The following is an 18439-nucleotide window of genomic DNA, read 5'->3' on the forward strand; positions in this document are numbered from 1 at the left end:
TCCAGCGGACGTGAGCGCACTTCGGCCCAGATCCACAAAGATATTTAGGCTCCTAACTTCCATTGAAATCAATGGGAGTTAAGGTATTTAGGCTCCTAGTCCCTCTCCACATCAGGAGCACAACGTGTAGATAACTTTAAGGAGAGAGAGAAATCGGAACAACCATGTGTGTCCTCTGTTCTCCCCCAGGCTCACCACTATGGTAACTTGCCTTGCCACCATCCTAGCATCAGAAAGTCACATTCCCATGTCCTGACACTGCAGTGATGGAGTGTGGCTATTTTAGCACATCCAGTTCCATACATTCCCTGGGAGATGTAGTCCAAATGGCCTGATTCACACTGACTTTAAATCCCTTTGTTCATGACCTGATGGTAACTGCACTAATAGCTACCATTGAGTCTGATGCACACTGCGGTACATGCCTGAATGACTGGAAAATGCACGGAAGCTCAGATCCATATATTAAAGTTGTAAAAATAATGAATTCCCTAGTGGGGTCTCCGGTGATGACATAAGTCACTCAAACACTGCCCTGGGGACTTATCATACCATCTCAATGTCTCCATGCTCTTATTTTCTTGAATTTCACTGCAGCCCATTCATTACTTTCACTCTCATTTGGAAACTGCACATGGAGCCTTCCAGATGTAAATAGCCGGTTCAAATCTAGCCCAGGGCTGTAATGATTGAAATTAATGATCAGTTATTTGGAGGTAATGGTGAAGAGAGATTTTATTTACAGGATATTTTAAAATAGATTTCTGCTTTGTCGTGGCTGTGACTCTCACACACGTTGCAGTATTCAGCCTCACAACACTAGGATGTAAGGAAGCATTACGATCACCCGGTACAGATGGGAAACTGAGACACAGAGAAGTTAAGTGACGTGCCCAGGGCCCCACAGGAAGCCTGTAGCAGAGCTAGGAATAGACCCCAGACCTCATGAGGTCATACTTCCTCCAACTAGTTCTCAGTTTAGTTCAGGCTAGGGAGGCAGTGTGTCCTAAAGGACAGAGCACTGGCCTGGGACTCAGGAAAGCTGGATTCTATTCCCAGCTCAGCCACTAACCCACTAGGTAACCCCAGGGCAAGTCATTTCTCCCTGTACCTCAGTGTCCCACCTGTAAAACAGAGATAACGATACCGACCTCCTTTGTAAAGCACTTTGAGGTCTACTGAGAATAGTGCTAGATAGGCAGCTGGGTTTTTTATTTGTTCTCAGTGATCATCACACAAATAGGACTCTCAGCAGAGACACCCTAGAGAGGGAGGCACTGAGGGTACATCTACGCGGCCGCTGGAGGGATAATTTCTGGCTCAGGCAGAGGTACCTGCGCTACCTTTGATTGAGCTAGCGCACTAAAAACAAGAGGGTAGCCACGGCGGCTCAAGCTCGCTGCCCGAGGACAAGCCCTTCCGGGATTTTAGCTATGTATATTTGAGGGGGAGGGGCTGTATCTCAGAAGTCCCGTGACCAAATGACTCCAGATTTGTTCCACTAACACTCTTCCTGCCCCTGATGTGGCCCAGCAGTTTCTACGGCACATAACCCTGGCAGGTGCACGTTAGAATCCATTGAAATAACACCGCTTAAACGTAAAGCTTGTCTCCTCCTTAACCACACTGGAGCTAGCGCTCCTCCAGAATTCAAGCTTATCCACCCACAGGTGTTGTGCTGCTGTATTGCTTTAGAAATCAATTTCGATCGAGCAGCACAATCCCCTAGCGTTGACCCAGTTATTTTGGTATAAAGGCGCTTCGAGGGGTATGGCTCGTTCCCATATTGTTCCACCACTTTCCATTGCAGCAGCCCAGAAACACACAGGAGACAGCAGAGCAGAGATTTCTCAAAGCAAAGTCTTAAAATACCGAACTGTGAGCCAAATTGGTTAGCCAGCCCACAAGCCCAGTACCAGCCCACTAACTCCCGTGGGAAATGCTGCACCACTCCCTGAGGTTTGAAATGCCGGACACGTCTGATTGAGACCGTTCAATCCGAAAGAGAGAGATGATGATCCCGGAAATGCAAGAAGCGTCTTTCTAGCAGCACAAACAGCAGTTGGGGATGGGAGCAGCAGCAACTGGGATGGCTTCACCACGGGTCGGCAAGTTGGCAGCGCTCTTGGTGATTGGGGGAAAATCACAACTAGTGGTAGAGATGGTGCCAGCCAAAACAAACAAGCCTGAGAAGAATTTAATAAAGGAAGATCAAGGCAGGTGCCACTCCCATGACCCTGAAGCACTGAGCTGCTTTTCATTAGGGTAACTGCCCACTCACGCACCTCTAAGCCTGGTTCCTCCACCTTGTTGTGGGCTCTACCACATAAAGCAGACAAACCACAAAGGAGAAACTATCCAGACCAAAGATCAGCTGCTCCTGCTGAGAGAACAATTAGCCACAAAAATTCTTCAGCCAAGGACACAGCCCTAAAGACGCAAGCTAACGAGAGTAGCACTGGGGAAGGCACTAGACTGGTAGCCTTGGGGGCTGAAGGCCTTTTGCCATTCACAGAACCAGTACGTCCGGGCAGTAGCAGGGCAAGCTTCCCAGCTGATGTGCCTCAAAACAGATCTCAGGATACAGGAGAGGGCAGTGTCCATGGCCCAATTCAGTCCTTGCCCTCTGTCGAGACTGTAAACAAGAGGACCACAAGTGGATGGAAACTGTCTCATTACACCGAGGCCAAACAGCCCATGGTAATGTCTGGTGAGTCTTTCACCTGCCACTTCAAATGCTCTGAGTTTTGCTGCTTTGTAAAGGGCAGCCATGGGTTACCAGAACCCAGAACAGAGCATCAAAAGCTGCCTGCTAAGTGACATCACTGGGACACAGAAACTTCTCACTAGTGAAGTTCCTTGAGTGAGGGGAATCAAAGGCTAATGTGCAGCTGGTAATAATTTGAGCTCTGGAAGAAAGAGAAGAGAAGAGTTTCCATGTGTGCCTCCCCTCTCTCCAAGGGGCTTATTCAATACTGGCTCACTCATCCCTTCCTTCTCTCACCAGGATCTCAAATTAGCTTAGTACTTCAAGACTGGCCCTAGTTTTGACAGGGCCTTTTGCAAAGCAGGACTTATGAAGCCCCATGCAGATCCCTTTGCACATATGACCAGCCCTGTGATCTCCATGGTACATGGGGAAAAAGTTACAGAGAAGCCAGCTCGCAGCACAAACAATGCAGGGAGCAGAGCAGGGCCTTCTCTTACTAGGGGAAGGAAGTGAAGCTGAGCAGGGACTACAAGGCAGTATGAGCCATTGGGCAACACTCTTTTTGGAGCAGTTAGTCAGATGTTGGCAGCGGACTATGGGCTCCCGGGATACATGCAGCCTTACGTGACCACAGGTGGAAGCTTCAGACCCCACAGCCGGTGACAGTGAATAAGGGGAATGGGGCAGAAAAGACTTCACGCTATGCAGCGGTACTATTTTCTGAGGGAGAATTTTTAAAGTCCCAGGAAGAGTAGACATGACCGATTTTTCAGGTTGCCCCCTTTCTTCTACCATCCAGCTCTGGCCCCTGGATAGCAGGCTAAGTGCGTAACTGGTTGCCTGTTATGTAGCAATCCTTCTATTCCAAGGCCCATTTTAAACCCTGCAAACCCAGAAGCGTCAGTGAGGGATACACCAGGCAGTATTAGGCCTGTTTGCATGCTACTATTCCATTCAGCCCCTCCACAGTGTGATTAGACCACAGCTCACATTGCAAAACTGCAATAAACCCCCTTCTCGAGCCCAGCGCTGCCCTGTCGTGAAATGAAAGAGCCAGGACCTTTGTCTTTCTAGAGGGGAGTGGAGGATGGCTCTGCAGCGGGATAAGGAACGGAGAGAGTCTCACACCCGGCTTCTAGGAAAACAGGGATGCAGAAGAATTAAACAATGAAAAAGGGAATCTATTCACAGCTAAGTGGGCTAAACCTGCCCAAGCAAGAGGGGGCTTATCTTCCATCAAGAGCATTCTTCTCCCAGGTTGGCTCAGCGCCTGCTCTGTCAGTTTGTCAAGGATCTCCAAGGATTAGCAATTCAAACCTATTGAGTGGTAACAGCAGGCAGAGGGGATGGGGTAGGGCCAGCCACCAGGATCAGCAGCACGGATGGGACCTCAACTGCCCTGAAGTCTGGGACACAATCAATTTTGAGTTCCAGTCCAGAACAGGGAAAAGGGCCCATTTACACTCATTTTAACATGTCTGTAACTACCGGCCCAAATTCAGTTGCATCTGTCATGAGGACAGACTGCGAGCTGCTGAGCTGGGGGGAGGAGAGGACACGTGCCTGAAGAGCCCCAGTGCACCAGCCTGAAGCACAAGCCATGTAAGAGACCATACCTGTGCTGACTGAGCACCAGATGGGCCAGCTGCAGGACCACAGAAGACAGCATCTCACTGCTTATGTAGCATCAGAAGTTGGAGCCCTGCACATGGTAAGCTCGACCCTCTGCCCACAGCTCGGTTCTGAAGAGGAAGCCAGAGCCTCCCTGTTTGAGGTAGGATAATGCTTGGGCCATTATTCAGTTCTGCCAAGAACCCCATTTTCTCCCATGGCAGATGGCGTTCGAATGACCTTGGGTCAGGACACCTGAGGTGGGGCAAAATCCGAGACTTGCAGTTAAAACACAGTTTGCAGACTGCAGCCCTGAGACCTGCAGGGTAGGGAGAAGGCAGAGTGAGCTGGGCCCGGGAATACACCCCCCTCTCCTTGCTGACAGCTAGAGGAAGAAAAGGAGACAGAACAATGAAAGAACTGGCACGTGGAGACATACACAGAAAGGAGTTTATTTTTCCCACCACTGGAATTATGAAATCACAGCAGCAGAGTTCAGTATATTTACAAAGTAGCCCAACACTCCTTGGAGATAATGAGACCGAACACCAAGGACAGGGGCCCTGATAAAGAACAGAGGTAAATCCAAGAAGCTCTGCAGCGGACCTGCTTGAGACAAGCAGCAGAGAGGGTGGGGGGGAGGGCTAGACCCTAGTGGGAGAGTGTTTTTAATAGGGGGCCGCAGAACAATGGTAACACAGCTACTCTAAAAGGGGGAACATGCACTTTGTAGGCAACGTGAGGAAAGCTGCACGCAGCGGTCACTCGCTGCCCACAAGCCAAGGGCACCCAGTTCAGCCTTGTCTACAGCAAGGGAAAACATCAGATGTGCAGCTCCCTCCAGGGGCAGCTCCTGGTTAGGCAAGATGGTCACAAAAAACCACCTGCCCCCCATTCCCGCTAGAGCTTCCATTGGCACTGCCGCTGCTGGAGCTTGGTGGGTCTGAATCTTACCAGTAGAGACAAGGGCCCCTGGTTTTCTGCTTACGTCTCTTTGCACAGCTCCGTATCTCCCAGTTTCCTCTGGCCAGCACTACTGAGTGGGACAGCTTTGCACACTCAAGGGCAGGATATTTCCGCTGGCTGCAGTGGGATTCCTCCTAGACGGTTAGCCACCTTAGGCTGTCCATGACCCCTGCACATTCCTTCAGTGTCTGTGAAACCAGGGTCAAGGCCTGAGTGGGAGTTGGTCACTGACCCCAGCTCTGTCACTGCCACGTCACTCGAAGTGCTCACTCGTTCATTTCCAGCCTGATGCCTCAGTCAGTTAAAGGACTTGACCGGTGCACTGGACAATCCCCACTTCAGATTCTACGATCCTCTAGTTTGGAGCTATTAATGTGTTTCTAATGCTCCTGGCAGGGAGGAGATTCTGGGTGTGTGCCCACATGGTGGGGGGAGCAAACATGCTTTCTGAATACACAGGAGTCAATAGACTTGCTCCTGCTTCAGCCACTGACAGTGTTAAAGCTTCAACTTTGGCAACACTTGTATACTTAAGACATCAGGGTCTCCTACAAGACGACCCAATGCGTATCAGGACTATTGCTACTGCACAAAGCAGGTTGGCTTCTAGCTCTGGGCACAGAGATTTCTAGGTCTTCCCTGATGCCATTCTTGGCAGGTCACTTCAAACAGTAACACAGGAAAGCAGTGTCGGAATCCTTCCTATTCAATTGGCTAGGCTTGTTACCTCAGCAGTAACTTCACCGGGTAATAACCAAAGCAGCACAAGGTAACTTGGTAAGACACCACACGCTCACTGCAAGGTTCACTTTGATGGGAGACCTTTCCTATCCAATCAGCCTAGAGTTTATTTAGCAGCAGCCTGCTCTCCACTCATGCTTGAAATAACCGAATGCTGGAGGGACACAGAGAAGAGGATTTCAGTTCCAGGTGTAAGGGAAAGACAAGGCAGTGTCTACACAGTCTCCTTCCTAGGCTAGAAAGGAAAGTGTTCGGTGATAAAGAGAATTGGATGCCAGTGAGGAGAGATGGAGCTGCACACGAGAAGCCCCTTTCCTCCCCCTGAGCTGGAGGAGAGCACACAGAGCTCAAAGCCACAAGTGTGGTTTGGAATCGTCTTTCAAGAGGCAAAGGAACCAGCGAAAGTGGCATGAAGCTAAGCAAGGGATTTAGAAAGCAACTGATGACAGTTACTTGAGGCTGGAATTCATTGGCTGAGGTACAGAATTGTCCTTTTAAAAGCATCAGAGTTGAAAAATTAATCCCTGCCCTGTGACTGAGGCGGTGTGCTTGCCCCAGTTCACAGCAGACAAATGGCCACCTCATAGAAGCCAGCCACCACAATGGGTACCCTGGGTGGCACCCTTAGCAGAGAGGCTAAGGAATGAACAAACGGATTTTCCCAGGAAGTGCCTCCAGCTCAGGACTGAGGCACATTTATTGGCCAACGTCTATGAGAAGCTTGCCCAGCCCACATCTGTGCTGTCTCTACTCTGGCGAGTGAGCAGATTCTAGGGCTATCAAGTTGGCAGCTTCACCAATAATCATTTTTTAGCTTTCATAAGGAGCCGCCACGAGGCACAGTCTAGTGGTAGTGTAACGCAGCACCCACATCTTTTCAAAGTGTAATAATGAATCTACTTCGGAAGGGAATAGATCTTCATGTTCATTAACCTGAGACCAGCTGTAGGAAAACTGTCACCACCCGGCACTATGGGACAGATGCTACCTTTCACAGACCCAGGCCTAAGGGAAGCGGTTAACTGCACTTGAGGAACTTTGTGTCTTCAAACACTTCTTTTGATAAATATTTTATACTCACCAGCTGGCTTGGAATTCAAATATTCCACTCCAGAGCAAAGAGGTTTTAAAGACCCACCGTTAAATATACTGTCGCACCAGGATGCTGTTGCTGCTGTCACATCACCAAGCCTATTGCAAGGGCGTGGCCAAGCTGTGGTACACAAGGGTTAGGGACTCCAGAAAAGGAAACTGTTGCAGGAGAAGAGTGGCAATTTTAGGAAGATGTGGCAAAGGCAGGAGCAAGGGAGCTACATTGTGCACGCCATGGATCAGATGCACAAACTGCTACGAGCCATTCCACAGCCTGACATCTCTGCACGCTTTCGAGCAGTCTCCCTCATTCTGAGGCTGCTGGTTTACAGCAGAGCTGTCCTGCCACAGGAGAATGCTCAGGAATGTTATCAGAGGAACACTTTGCCACCAGCTACAAGGGAGAGTGTACACGAGCACAGCGGCATTACGTGCTGCAGTAGGTGAACATGGCCACTAATAGACTTGAATCCCCACTTGAAAACGTGTGCTATAGGAGATTTGTGCAATAAGGGGATCCCTCCTCTCCCCCTCAGAAATTCAGAACTTGCACCGTATCTGGGCAGTGTAACAGTTAAGAAGCACATGATGACGTTTACTGAGAGGAAATAAGTAGCAATGTAAAGGCAGCCCGGGATCACAGAAAACCTTACAATGAGTATTTGCTTGTGCTAAGGAGGCAGGTTTAGCCCTTGCAACGTCACCCTGTGTTGAGATCATCACTTACAGAGTACATTCCCAAAACCGACCGGCAGGGGGGTGAGCAGCAGAATTCAGAGGCCCAGACACCGGGAGACCCCAATGACAGAACAAAACAGAAAGACACCAGTCCCAGGAAGCAAAAATGAGAGTTGTTACGATCGAGTGAAGATGCCATCTTCTCTTGTAGTGACTCCCAGGGTCCTGTGCCCCCAGCCTGTTGGATCCAGCAACCACAGTTTCATCCCTTGTGCACCAAGGGGAAGGGAAGCACGGTATCCATCACCGCAAGTGAAGGGTCAGAACGATTGTCAGGATCACCCCCAGGAAAAGGACAAAGGGAAGCCAGGTCTTCATGAACCCCCCTACGCTGCAAGAGAGAGAAAGAGGATTCAAGAGAGACCCGGTTGACAAGGGATAATGAGGGTGTGTATGGGGGTAGGGAGGGAGAAAAATGTTTGGGGATAATTGGAGAGTTGCAGGCCGGAAAGGGAGGAACTATCACCCTAACTGTTGACTCATATTTAGCCTGTCATCCACTAGAACTCCCAGATCCCTTTGTGCAGCTTTCCTAGGCAGCCCTTTCCCAGTTTGTATGTGTGCAACTGATTGTTCCTTCCTAAGCGGAGCACTTTGCATGTGTCCTTATTGAATTTCATCCTGTTTACTTCAGACCATTTCTCCAGTTTGTCCAGGTCATTTTGAATTTTAATCCGATCCTCCAAAGCATTTGCATCCCCTCCCAGCTTGGTATCGCCCACAAACTTCATTAGAGTACACTCTATGCCCTGATCCAAATCACTGATGAAGATATCGAACAGAACCGGACCCAGAACTGATCTCTGCGGGACCCCACTTGATATGCCCTTCCAGCTTGGTCTCTGCTGTCAGTTCAAATCCAGCCCAGCAGTTAGCACTGGCTGGCTATTTGGTGGCTAATATGAAAGGGGACGGTGACATCAGATCAGTCCTAGGGCATAAATTCCCATGTTACAAAAATGCAATGAAATGTCATTACAGTTGGCAACCTGAGTAGAAGGCCAAGGACTGAATAAGGCACAGGGACTGAACTCCTCTAAAAGCCCCTAGAGCCCCCTCCCAACAGGGGTAAAACACATTGGCAGGACAGCATTGGGGAAGCTTGTACTCTACTGCCCTGCTCTGTGGCTAGAGAGGATCACATTCTCCAGGACTGAGAAACTGACACTAAAGTTTTTTTTGTTTAAAAAGCCCTCGTGAACGCTATTATGGTGCTGAAAGAAATGCTGGTGGTAAAGGACTGGGAGAAAAATCCAAAGAGCAGTGGGTGGAAGTCCTAATAAAAAAAAACGGGACTTGTTTTATTACAACACAAAAGAGAGAGAAGAAAATCTGTGACTGGCTGACATAGGCCACTGCCAAGTATGGTCACAGTTATGAACGTTACAAGCGGTGGCCAGACCCCCGGGGTCAGGCAGCCAAAGACTTCCTGGGGAGCTATAGACCAGGATTTGCTTTAGATTGCACTTTTCATAGGCCAAGCCCCCAAAAGCATTGAACACTAGTGTCTCAGGAGATCACAAGCTCAGCAAAACCTCACACACCACACCTTGGCCTTTAACGGAGGTATAGGGTTGCTCAGGACACTGGTGATCTTTTTCCTCTTGAGCTTTCACCAGTCATGGGAATCTGCTTAACAGCTTGGTAAAAAGGACAGCAAGCCTGCCAGCTTAGCTCTGTGCTAGTGTCAGGATTCCTTATAAGCACTGAGCCCACAATCATCCAGCCAAGGGCAGGTATGCCGCCAGCTGAGCCCTACCGTCCTCAATACACAATTGAAAGACATATGGGTGAAAAGCTTAACACCTTCTCTCTGGGGTAGCGAGAAACACTGAGGGATCAGAAACTTTGAGGAGCTAGCCCTCGTCTGCTGGACCTGGACTGGTCTGCAGCTCACCTTACATACTTCCCATGCAGGAAGGAGAGGAAGCAAAGTTTGACCATGTTCCAGGAGCTGCTGTTATCGTATCTCATCAGGTTTAAGGCCAGAGCCACATGGGAGTGGCAGTTGTCACAGCAAAGATTGTGCTATAATAGAAATGGACATGAAGTTAGAATTTTTCAGTCTCCATTAGGTTCCTCTAGGTCCACCCCATTTCTGTCTGGGGCAGGATTGTCCCCTAAAATTAGCCAGATAAGAAGTTCTCCAGGGCAGGGAGACAATCAAATAGAACTCAACAGGACCCCAATCCCACTGGTGCTGTTGGATGCTAGTTCAGAACCAACTGCTGAGAGGGTATATTCCCCAGGGCTTACTCCCCCGTTCAGCAGGATTCTGATTCCACATTTCCTCAGAGATGGAAGCCCAGTGCAAGAACATAAGCCTTTCACTAGGCAAGTGTGAAGAGACATGAGCATGACACAGAAAACAGTCAAGAACTGGCTTTGATCACATAGCTCTTATCAACTGCTTCATAAAAAGGATCAACCCATCAAGAAATTTCCTTTCACAGATGGGAGAAGAGTAGGAAACATTACAAGATTTGTCCAAGCTCTAGAAGAGAAGCATTTTGTTAAGAAAAAATACCAAGCAAATCCTGTTCCACTGCACCTGGTTAAATCAAGACTAGTAAGGCTGGGCTTCAAGTCTTACCATTCGATGCTTGTACTCCTCAGAGGCATCATGCACGGCTGTATCCCAAGCATTGGGACTGCTGGAGTACACTTTGGTGGGATCCAGTTTCCAGTACCTGACAAGGAAGACAACAGAACCCCTAGTTTAAACGCTAGACCTTCTATTCTTTCAGTTTTCTTTCCTTCCCCACTAAGGGGCTATTTAAAGCAGGAGTCAGCAGACAAACCCGCAGTCATTCATTAATGAGGCTCAGTGAACTCAAGGAACTGCATTGTTCTAGAGAGGTGCATGTGATAAGAGGGCATCAGGAGCCTATGCTTAACTCCCCCCCAAACCTAAAGCAGTTACACCTTGGATAGCAAGGGATTAGTGTACATGTAACAAATTAGGTTCTGAACTCCAGTTTTCATGTGGAATTAAAAACCCTAATTCTATCCACATACTTGTTTATTTGAATAAAAGTACAAAAATCAGGAGCTGATGAACAAATATTTTGATTTGCATTGTGGCAAATAAAAACATCAAAACCAAGATGCGAATATGAACTGTTTCTCACTCAATTTTTGATATCACTTACTTTCAGCAAACTGATTGCCACAAATTCTACTTTAATATGAAGTCTTAACTGCTGTAATAGTCATGTAAATATTGACTCTCTCATTATTTTAATACCATAACTTTCCAGTCATGCTTCTAATCAGAGATTTAATGTAATGTTCTCTCTTGGGAAGCACAGATACGCTAGCTGCCCCATTGAATTAGGGCTTCTGATCTCAGAGAACGTTACCCATATTACTACATATTTATGTTGGTTTAAGTGAATTAGGACATTTCCATGTGAATTTGTTAAAAGTTTAATAAAAAGAAACAGTGGCACTTACTTCACCGGCTTCCCAAATGCCATGTTGTCTTCCTACACAAAGGGGAAAGATCTCTCAGAACACAGATCACACAAAATTCAATACACGCGTCTTTCCTGGAAGGTCAGACTCTAGGCTTGTTTAGTGGTATGAGTTACCGGTAATTAGCAAGTTCTTTCCTCAGTAGGCTCATTTTACCTAGACACAGATCATATTTGTATGCACACAGGTTTAGATTCTCATTAATACTGATTCTACTGCTGTTGGAATGCGAGTTCGGTTCTATGTACATTGCTACATCTTCCATCTCTATGGCACATATGCCTTATTGTTTCCTTCTCGATTCCCTTTATTTCAGAATTGTAACAGAGTTTTTTACCTACTGATAAAAGCACATTTGCTGGTCTCCCAGTGTGAATTACACAGACAGACTAAATCCATCACATTAAGACTTAACCTGACAGGGTGAGTACAACTTATGTGTTGGTAAGTGGGCATGACTTTCAGTCAGTCCAATGAAGTCATGTTATTGTAAAATGCATCTTCTCTTAGCCTCCTCAATCTCTAAGTTACACTAATATTGGACTCCTGATTTTGACCCCAAAATGGCAACATTCACCCGTGTTGTGGGACACATCAGACTAACCCATGCCACTGGAATCTAACACTTCTCTGGAAGTACAAGAGGTCCAAAGACACCCTTCTCTTATTGCTCAAGAAAACAAATGAGTCCATCCTTGATCGCAGTAACCAGCTTATCTGCGCTGGCCAGCCCTCAACACAAAGGTGACTAACATGGCTGTATCTGCCCTGAATCCAATACAGAGTTAGCCAGTGGAAAAAATGAAACACGCAGTAGTTCTCTGCTCTCCAGGGATTTACGCAGCAATTATTTCAAGCTTTCGTTTCACTTTGGAAATGCGAAACAGCGAGAGAACCGGTCACAAGCATTTGAGGAAGGCGGGAACCAGGCCAACTTCATGCTCCTCATTTATCAACCAGAATCATCATCTACTTACAGAGACGTAGTAAGGGCCCGCAAAGTCCCGAATGACTCCAGTCGACGTACAGATACCCATGTGGCCGATGATAGGGAAGAGCCATCTACCAAGGTAACAAATGAAATGTCTGAGTCAAATGTCTCGCCCTGATCACACGCCCCTGCTAGAATGGCTACACAATGATCGGTGTGGTACAAAATAGACAGAGCAAGCAAGTTAGATGTAGGTGCGTGGGGTTGGGGGAAGAGACACGACAACAAGTAAACCAGAGCTGAGCACAAATTGGCAGAGCTAGGTCACACAGACCCACACATACAGGTAGGAGAATATGAAAGCAGATAATGTCCAAACCCACACCTCCCCTGACAAGCAATTCCACAAATGTAGGCTTCTTTGCATTGGCACCAAGACTTTAAGCTGTTAACTGCAGTTAATCATATTATTACAAGGACAGGAGTCTCAGGGCCTGATGCTGCTCTCAAACTACACCACTGTGTGTGCCATCTGAGACCAGGAGGGAAGGAGCACCTCAATCTTTCTGAAGATTTTGTTTTTCTGAGTAAATGCACTGGCTCTAAAAGGAAGCTCTCTTGAAGACAAACTGAATCTCATAAGTTATCAGTGGAAAATATTATTAGGTCATCTAACCCATCTTTATACTAATACTTACAATAATACAAATACTTCACCACCACCACCACCTAGGAGCCCTAGTCACGGACCAGGTCCCTGCAATGCTCGGCACTGTACAAACACAGGTCCCTGCCCCAAGGGGTTTACAATCTAAGTCTAGAACAAGAGGCACCAGGGCCGTTTTGCATTGAAAACTAGTTGCGTGTGTCCCAGACCATGGGCTTCCACCACTAGGAAGAATATCTCCTAGCCTAAATGGTCCTGTTGTTCCAAAGGTTTCTTGACATCAGTTTATATTTTTATCCAATTATCTTGTGCTATCCTAAAATCTTCTCCTCCCTCCTTGGTATTTACAGCCTTCAGGAACTAGCAGCGTTATGTTCCCCCACCCTACGGCTATGTCTACACTACAAGCGCAGCAGCTAGGCCACTGTAGCGTAGACGCTTCCTACATCAACGGAAGGGTTTTTGTTGTAATTAATTCACCACTCTACAAGGCAGTAGATCTAGCTGCGTCTACGCTGGAGGTTAGGTTGACCTAACCACAGCATTCAGGGTGCAATTGTTTTCACAGTCCTGAGTGACTGTTGCTAGGTTGATCTAATTTTCAAGTGCGGACCAGGCCCTAGTTGTTGTTTAGCACTAAATATTTATAGGCTGGGCTAAGCCAATCTTCCCAGCCCACTAATGACTTTTATTTACTTTTCACCATTTACACTGTTTATTGTTTGCATTTCACTAACTTGGACAATGAAAACAAATCAGGCACTTTCACTTTTACATAGGGGGAGTTTTATAGTCAATTTCACGTTTTGATTGCCATATACCGGCAGGATGGTGTTCAGGACCGGCTCTAGGCACCAGCAAAGCAAGCACGTGCTTGGGGCGGCACACTTCCAGGGGCGGCATTCCGGCCATCCTTTTTTTCGCGCTCTCGGAGCTGCGCCACTTAGACAGGGCGAGGGCACTGCACCCCCGGCCACAGCGGGAAGGCGAAGCCCCAGCCCCGGGATGCTAAGCTGCCAGGGCCCAGCTGCTACGTGGGAAGGAGAGGGCGAATCCTGCTGGGGAGCCGGGGCTGCGCCGCCTCATCTGCGCACTGGCTGCTGCGCTGCCTTGTGCCACTCCTTATATCAGGGCTTCTCTGCGTGGCTGGGCAGGGGAGCGGTAAAGCCGCTGCAGGCACTGGGAGAAGATGACATCACTCCCTCCGCTTCCAGCGCCGCCTACGAGCCGCAGACCGACCTGAGCTTGGGGCGGCAAATTTTTTGCTTGAGGAGGCAAAAAAACCTAGAGCCGGCTCTGATGTTGTTGGGGCTGAAGTTCTAAACCAGGGGTGGGCAAACTTTTTGGGTCGAGGGCCACATCAGGGGGCAAAACTGTAGAGAGAGCCGCGTAGGGAAGGCTGTGCCCCCACAACAGCCTGGTCCCCACACCCTATCCAACCCCTCCCACCTTCTGCCCTCGGAACTCCCCACCCATCCAACCGCCCTGCTCCTTGTCCCCTGACCGCCCCCTCCCAGGACCCCTGCCCCTAACTGCCCCCCCCAGGGACCCCACCCCCATTCAACCACCCCCGCGCTCTGTCCCAATTGCCCTGACCCCTAGCCACACCCCCCCAGACCCCACCCCCTATCCAATCCCCCCGTTCCCTGTCCCCCTTGAACCTCTGCCCCATCCAACTGCCCCCTGCTCCCTGCCCCATATTCAACTGCCCAGCCCTGGCCCCCTTACCATGCCGCTCAGAGCAGCATGTCTGGAGCCGCGCCTCCCGGCCGGAGCCACACACACTGCCATGCTGCCCTGCATGAGCGCGCAGACCTGCTGCCCAGAGAGCTGCCCACGCGGCAGTGTGGCTGCAGAGGAGGGGCCAGGGGCTAGCTGCCTGGCCAGGAGCTCAGGGGCCGGGCAGGACAGGCCCACGGGCCTCGGTTTGCCCACCTCTGTTCTAAACATTGCAGAAGACATGTCTACATTACACAGAGTACCTAGTTTTACAACTCTAAATTCAGATATTGGGACTGAATGGCCCAGGGGACTGGGAAGAGAGGAGGAAAATTTGATAATTGTGTCAAACAACAAGAAATTTCACAGCATCACAACCATCTCATGACATTTCTGATGATTCTGCAGGAAGTTGTCAATACTGATGTGGGAGGGGAAATCCAGGGGAAAACAAAGATACCCAATGGCCTGTTAAAAGGAGCTCCTTAATCAGCTAATTAAAAAGCTGAAAAGATTTTTTTCCCCTCACTTTTCTTTTTTAAACAGTACTTTGGGAAGAGACGAAGCCTGGAATGCTTAAGCAGGTGAAAACAGGAGTTATAATGAAAGCTGGTCTGCAACCTTAGAGCATTCATTAACATGAAAGCTGTAATATGTTTTTTCTTCTTCACCAAAGGTTAAAGGGCTATCATTCAGATTTCTGGTACACTGCATAAAATATCTTTTCTCCCTTGTCTCAGCTCTGCTACAACTAGTCCCTAGCGTCTGAAAAAAACTAGCAAACAAATCAAAATAATTTCATTCTGGCTTTGGATGTTTTAGTCAGATTGCAGCAAAAGGTTAGATTGCTTCCAAATGCCTCTTTCTAGTATGCTGATTTTGCATGTTCAGTCATCACTAGAGATGGTTGTGTTTGTGTTGTTTCCATCATTACAAAGGAATTATAAATATTTTTTCTCAAATTGTTTCAAACTATTTAATAAGTTAGTTAATTGTTTCAAACCGTTAATAAATCCACATGCTGCTATACTAGGCATATCTAGAGCCAACTGTAAAAATTCACGCAGCTGCTCAGAAGCAGCTTTGACAAGAGACCATGCCTTCTTATAGAAAAACCTGATAAGTCATGGGGTTTGCACTCAACAAATGTACATGTTATACGGTCTGAGTGAGGAGAAAAGCCACAGAGAAAGCAGTGATTGTGAGTCGGCTCCTGGCTGCCCTAGTGATCATCCCTGCCCATTTTAGCGGGAAGCTTCTATTAGATTTGTACCCCCAGGATCCACCATTTCTACCTCCTGACCCAGAGCCAAGCTTCACAGCTACTATATGTATTTAGGATAACTGGCCAGGACACTTTATCAACCTCATCAAGCTACTCCCTGTCAAGCAGGCTCTCCTGTGACTCCGGGGCTGGATGAACTGCCTCTGCAGCACTGGCAGGACAAGGGCGCTAGACACTGAACATTCAAACCCGGGTCTCCCCCAAGCAGCGCAGCGCAGCGCAGAGCACCGTGGCTTTTAGACGCTGGTGCTCGTACCTCAGCTAACATTTTCCCTACAGGTTCCAGAGCGGCAGCCACGTTAGTCTGCATCAGCCAAAGCAAGGCGGAGCCCCTGTGGCACCGCAGAGACCCACTTCTGATGAAGCGGGTTCTAGCCCCCGAAAGCTGGTGCTCGAATAAATGCGTCAGGCTCCGAGGCGCTACCAGGCCCCCTCGTTTCTCCCGCTCATCAGAGCTCGAAGCGTCGCGCTAGGCCGGGGGGTTTGACTGTCGGTCGGTCGGTCCCAGCCAAGGGAGGGATTTAAAGAGGGACCCGGACGCCACTCACACACCCCCCCGACCCTCCTCCGGCGGGAAGCGTCACTTGTCAGCGGAGCGTGTGTCACCTTTGAAGGGATTTAACCCCCCCCCGGGATGAGCCGCCCAGGCAGCCCAGGCGTCCCGGGCAGGCCGAGGAGGGAAGAGCCCCGTGGCCGCGCTCCGGGCGCTGCCAGGCTAGGCTGCCCCCCCGTGTCTAACCGGGGGGGGGGGGCAGCGCCAGGCCCCCAGGCCGCAGCCGAGACCCCGAGCGGGGCCCTGGCCACACGGAGCCGCCGCGCGGCGCACTCACGTCAGGACGGGGATTGGCGTCCACACCACGCAGTAGGGGAAACGGCCCCGCTCGGGCTCCAGCCCGGCCCCCCCGCCGCCGCCATTAAACTGCTTCATCTTCCCCCCCGCGGCCTCCGCTTCCGCCATCGCTGGGGAGCGCGTCACTTCCTGGAGACCGCGCGCGCGCTTCCGGGGGCGTCCGGTAACTAGGGAGAGCGGGGCCTGCGCGCCAGCCTCTGGCTGTGTCGTCGCTGCTGCCTTGGGGCTCGTGTACCGGCCCCTCGCCCCCACCCCGCCCAAAGCCACCCTGCCCCCATACACCCCCCAAACCCCGCTCCCCAAACCACCCTGCCCTTAGTCTCCCATACACCCCCCCGCCCACCCCCCACCCCGCCCAAAGCCACCCTGCCCCCATACACCCCCCATACCCCGCCCCCCCGAGCCACCCTGCCCCAGCCTCTAATATACCCCCCACCCCGCCCAAAGCCACCCTGCCCCCATACACCCCCTATACCCCGCCCCCCCGAGCCACCCTGCCCCCATACACCCCCCAAACCCCGCTCCCCAAACCACCCTGCCCTTAGTCTCCCATACACCCCCCCGCCCCAGCCTCCCATACATCACCCCGCCACCCTGCCCCAGCCTCTAATATACCCCCCACCCCGCCCAAAGCCACCCTGCCCCCATACACCCCCCATACCCCGCCCCCCCGAGCCACCCTGCCCCATACCCCGCCCCCCCGAGCCACACTGCCCTTAGTCTCCCATACACCCCCCCACCCCGCCCCAGCCTCCCATACATCACCCCATACCCCGCCCCTCCGAGCCACCCTGCCCCCGCCTCCCATATACCCCCCCACCCCGCCCAAAGCCACCCTGCCCCCGCCTCCCATACACCCCCCCGGCACCGCCCCCGCCCCCATACACCACCCCCGGCCCCACCCCGCCCAAAGCCGCCCTGCCCCTAGCCTCCCATACCCTGCCCCAGCCTCCCATACACTCCCTCATCCCTGCCCACCCACACCGCCACCCTTCCTCTGGCCTCCCACACCCCCCCCAAACCTGCCCCCCGGCTCTACCCCGCCCACCCTGCCCCTAGCTTCCCATACACCCCCCAAGCCACCCTGCCCCTAGCCTCCCATACACTGCCCCCCATAAAGCTACCCTGCCCCTAGCTCCCCATATACTGTCCCTCTGGCCCCAGCCCCCCATAAAGCCACCCTTTCTCTAGCCTCCCATACACCCCCCAAGCCCTGCCCCCCCAAAGCTATCCTGCCCCTAGCCTCCCATATACTCCCCCCCAGCACTGCCCCCCCATAAAGGCACCCTGCCTGTAGCTCCCCATACACACCCCCCCAGCCCCAAGTATCTCCTACCCCCAGCCCCCCAATAGGGCCCTGCCACGGAACTGGAGCTGGGCCCCAAGGTGCACATGGGGCTGCAGATTTCCCCCACATTGGGGTGGGGGAGCACTGTGTCATCTACATACCTTTGAAGATCTGGGCCTACTTCCTGCCTAAACCCCTTTGAGGATGTGGGTCAGGCCCTTGCGTTTCCCTCCAGCCCCTCCTACAGCAAGAGATTGATGGTTTGCAACCTCCAGAGCAAGACTGGTCCACAGAGGTGTCTAGGGTGCTGATTCAAGCTCCTCGCAGGCCACCTCTTCTAGGTGATGTCAGCCCATGAGCTGGT

General features: G+C 50.6%; 1 protein-coding gene across 3 annotated transcripts; it reads right to left on the reverse strand.

The window, feature by feature from the left end:
• Positions 1 to 541: 541 nt before the first annotated feature.
• TMEM222 (transmembrane protein 222) lies at positions 542 to 16919 on the reverse strand. Of its 3 annotated transcripts, none has more exons than XM_044997732.1 (6): positions 16768 to 16919; positions 12313 to 12397; positions 11315 to 11346; positions 10452 to 10548; positions 9756 to 9886; positions 542 to 680 (listed from the first exon to the last, which is right to left on the reverse strand). In XM_044997732.1, exons 1-6 carry the CDS (start codon positions 16893 to 16895, stop codon positions 557 to 559), a joined length of 597 nt encoding a protein of 198 aa, XP_044853667.1. In that variant the 5' UTR covers positions 16896 to 16919; the 3' UTR covers positions 542 to 556. The 3 variants fall into 3 exon arrangements, with proteins under 3 accessions (XP_044853667.1, XP_044853666.1, XP_044853668.1); XM_044997731.1 differs by lacking the exon at positions 542 to 680 and adding an exon at positions 7695 to 8184; XM_044997733.1 differs by lacking the exon at positions 542 to 680 and adding an exon at positions 7695 to 8189 and having other exon boundaries at positions 16768 to 16918.
• Positions 16920 to 18439: the final 1520 nt, after the last annotated feature.

This window comes from Mauremys mutica, chromosome 23, assembly GCF_020497125.1.
Source record: "Mauremys mutica isolate MM-2020 ecotype Southern chromosome 23, ASM2049712v1, whole genome shotgun sequence".
Lineage (NCBI taxonomy): Eukaryota > Metazoa > Chordata > Testudines > Geoemydidae > Mauremys > Mauremys mutica.

Coding starts and splice junctions, on each gene's coding strand:
- TMEM222 (XM_044997732.1), bottom strand. CDS start 16,895: ATGGCGGAAGCGGAGGCCGCGGGGGGGAAGATGAAGCAGTTTAATGGC. Junction 11,347..12,312: donor CGGGCCCTTACTACGTCTCT/GTAAGTAGATGA, acceptor CCCTTTGTGTAG/GAAGACAACATGGCATTTGG. Junction 9,887..10,451: donor AGGAGTACAAGCATCGAATG/GTAAGACTTGAA, acceptor TTTCTATTATAG/CACAATCTTTGCTGTGACAA.